The sequence below is a fragment of the Pyrgilauda ruficollis genome, unplaced genomic scaffold (genome assembly GCF_017590135.1).
Source record: "Pyrgilauda ruficollis isolate IOZ18807 unplaced genomic scaffold, ASM1759013v1 scaffold1732, whole genome shotgun sequence".
Classification (NCBI taxonomy): domain Eukaryota; kingdom Metazoa; phylum Chordata; class Aves; order Passeriformes; family Passeridae; genus Pyrgilauda; species Pyrgilauda ruficollis.
Window position 1 is genome coordinate 1,344 of NW_024516232.1, and position 2,947 is coordinate 4,290.

Sequence of the window (2,947 nt, forward strand, 5' to 3'; positions counted from 1 at the left end):
CCCAGGTGACCCCCAGGTGACCCCCAGGTGACACCAAGGTGACCCCCAGGTGGGGGAGGGGATATCCGAGGCCTCCTTGGCCACGTCCGTGCCCGCGATGCCCTTGGGGACACGGACAGGTGGCCACAGGTGACACACAGGTGACACCAAGGTGGCCACAAGGATGGGGAACCCCACGGTAGATCCCCAAGGTGACACCCAGGTGACCCCCAGGTGGCCACAGGGATGAGAAACACCATGGTAGATCCCCAAGGGGACACCAAGGTGACACCAAGGTGACCCCCAGGTGACACCAAGGTGACACCCAGGTGACCCCCAGGTGACCCCCAGGTGACCCCCAGGTGACCCCCAGGTGACCCCCAGGTGACACCAAGGTGACACCCAGGTGACCCCCAGGTGACCCCCAGGTGACCCCCAGGTGACACCAAGGTGACCCCAGGTGGGTGAGGGGATGTCCGAGGCCTCCTTGGCCACGTCCGTGCCCGCGATGCCCTTGGGGACACGGACAGGCGGCCACAGGTGACCACAGGTGACACCAAGATGGCCACAAGGATGGGGAACCCCACGGTAGATCCCCAAGGTGACCCCAGGTGACACCAAGGTGACACACAGGTGACCCCAGGTGGGTGAGGGGATGGGGAGGGGTCCCCACTTTGGGACAGGGAGGTCTGGAGTCTCGGGGGTCCCATTTTCAAGAGGGGTCTGGAGGGTCCCAATTTGGGGAGGGGTCCCAGGAATCCCAATCTGGGGAGAGTTCTCAGGGGTCCCAATATGGGGAGGGCTCTCCAGGGTACCATTTTGGGGAGGGGTCTTGGGGGTCCAAATCTGGGGAGGGGTCTCAGGAATCCCAATTTGGAGCGGGGTTCTGAGGGTCCCAATTTGGGGATGGTTCCCGGGGGTCCCAATGTGGAGAGGGGTCCTGTGGCTCCCATTTTGGGCAGGGGTCTCATTTCGGGGAGGGGTCCCGATATTTGGGGAGGGGTCTCATTTCGGGGAAGGGTCCCATTTTGAGGAGGGGTCCCATTTCAGGGAGGGGTCCCGCTATCTGGGGAGGGGTCCCGCTGTTTGGGGAGGGGTCCCGCTGTTTGGGGAGGGGGCGTTACCATGGCGAACCCCACGTCGGCCTTTTTGAGGGCGGGGCCGTCGTTGGTGCCATCGCCGGTGACAGCCACGACCTGGCGCTGGTCCCCGATGGTGCTGTCGATGATCCCTGGGGACAGGTGGGGCACAGGTGAGACCCCCGAGACCCCCCCGAGACCCCCCCGGGACCCCCGGGACCCCCGGGACCCCTCCCCACATTCGCACCTTTCACCAGGGTGTGTTTGTCGGTGGGCGACGACCGCGCCAGGACCCTCAGCTTGGGCCACACCTTGTCCAGGCGCTCCTGCTCCACCTGGGGGGGCTGAGACCCTCAGGGACCCCCCTGGGGACACCCCGAGACCCCCAGCGACCCCCTGAGACCCCCAGGGACACCCAGGGACCCCCCTGGGGACACCCCGGGACCCCCAGGGACCCCCTGAGACCCCCAGGGACACCCAGGGACCCCCCTGGGGACACCCCGGGACCCCCCGGGGTCACCTGAACCCCCCCAGCACATCCCCACACACCTGGGCCAGGCACCTCCCCGCGGTCGTTGCGGATGCGCCGGTTGAAGTCCTTCCCCTCCAGGCACAGCCAGTGTCCCCCAGTGTCCCCAGTCCTTATCCCAGTGTCCCCATTCCCATTCCCAGTGTCCCCAATCCCATTCCCAGTGTCCCCAGTCCTTGTCCCAGTGTCCCCAGTCCCTGTCCCAGTGTCACCTCCCCGCGGTCGTTGCGGATGCGCCGGTTGAAGTCCTTCCCCTCCAGGCACAGCCAGTGTCCCCCAGTGTCCCCATTCCCATTCCCAGTGTCCCCAGTCCCATTCCCAGTGTCCCCAGTCCCTGTCCCAGTGTCCCCAGTCCCTCCCAGTGTCCCCAGTGTCACCTCCCCGCGGTCGTTGCGGATGCGCCGGTTGAAGTCCTTCCCCTCCAGGCACAGCCAGTGTCCCCCAGTGTCCCCAGTCCTTATCCCAGTGTCCCCATTCCCATTCCCAGTGTCCCCAGTCCTTGTCCCAGTGTCCCCAGTCCCTGTCCCAGTGTCCCCAATCCTTATCCCAGTGTCCCCAGTCCCTGTCCCAGTGTCCCCAGTCCCTCCCAGTGTCCCCAGTGCCACCTCCCCGCGGTCGTTGCGGATGCGCCGGTTGAAGTCCTTCCCCTCCAGGCACAGCCAGTGTCCCCCAGTGTCCCCAGTCCTTATCCCAGTGTCCCCAGTCCCTTGTCCCAGTGTCCCCAGTCCCTGTCCCAGTGTCACCTCCCCGCGGTCGTTGCGGATGCGCCGGTTGAAGTCCTTCCCCTCCAGGCACAGCCAGTGTCCCCCAGTGTCCCCAGTCCCATTCCCAGTGTCCCCAGTCCCTGTCCCAGTGTCCCCAATCCTTATCCCAGTGTCCCCAGTCCCTGTCCCAGTGTCCCCAGTCCCACCTCCCCGCGGTCGTTGCGGATGCGCCGGTTGAAGTCCTTCCCCTCCAGGCACAGCCAGTGGCCCCCGGTGTCCCCAATCCCATTCCCAGTGTCCCCAGTCCTTATCCCAGTGTCCCCAGTCCCTGTCCCAGTGCCACCTCCCCGCGGTCGTTGCGGATGCGCCGGTTGAAGTCCTTCCCCTCCAGGCACAGCCAGTCGCCGCCGCCGCCCGCGGGGAGGATCCCGCACTTGGCCGCGATGGCGCGCGCCGTGTCCAGGTTGTCGCCTGTCACCATCCGCACCGTGATCCCCGCGCGCTGGCACTTCCGGATGGCCTCGGGCACCTGCCACACGCACCCGTCCCCGTCGTGTCCCCGGTGTCCCCCGCAGTGCCACCGTCCTGTCCCCGGTGTCCCCCGTGTGTCCCCGTCCTGTCCCCGATGGCCCCGTGTGTCCCCGGTGTCCCCTCCA

At 66.7% G+C, this 2,947-nt stretch overlaps 1 protein-coding gene across 1 annotated transcript in view; it reads right to left on the minus strand.

The window, feature by feature from the left end:
* The window catches only part of LOC121351826 (plasma membrane calcium-transporting ATPase 3-like), a gene marked incomplete at its 3' end in the record, with an annotated part of 3,117 nt that extends 260 nt beyond the window's left edge, over positions 1 to 2,857 (minus strand). The window contains exons 1-4 of the mRNA XM_041464202.1: positions 2,635 to 2,857; positions 1,306 to 1,393; positions 1,104 to 1,210; positions 435 to 492 (exon numbers count right to left, since the gene is read on the minus strand). Of these exons, the coding sequence (XP_041320136.1) occupies positions 435 to 492; positions 1,104 to 1,210; positions 1,306 to 1,393; positions 2,635 to 2,772 (391 nt within the window). The remainder of the gene's footprint in view (positions 1 to 434; positions 493 to 1,103; positions 1,211 to 1,305; positions 1,394 to 2,634) is intronic.
* Between the last annotated feature and the right edge of the window lie 90 nt (positions 2,858 to 2,947).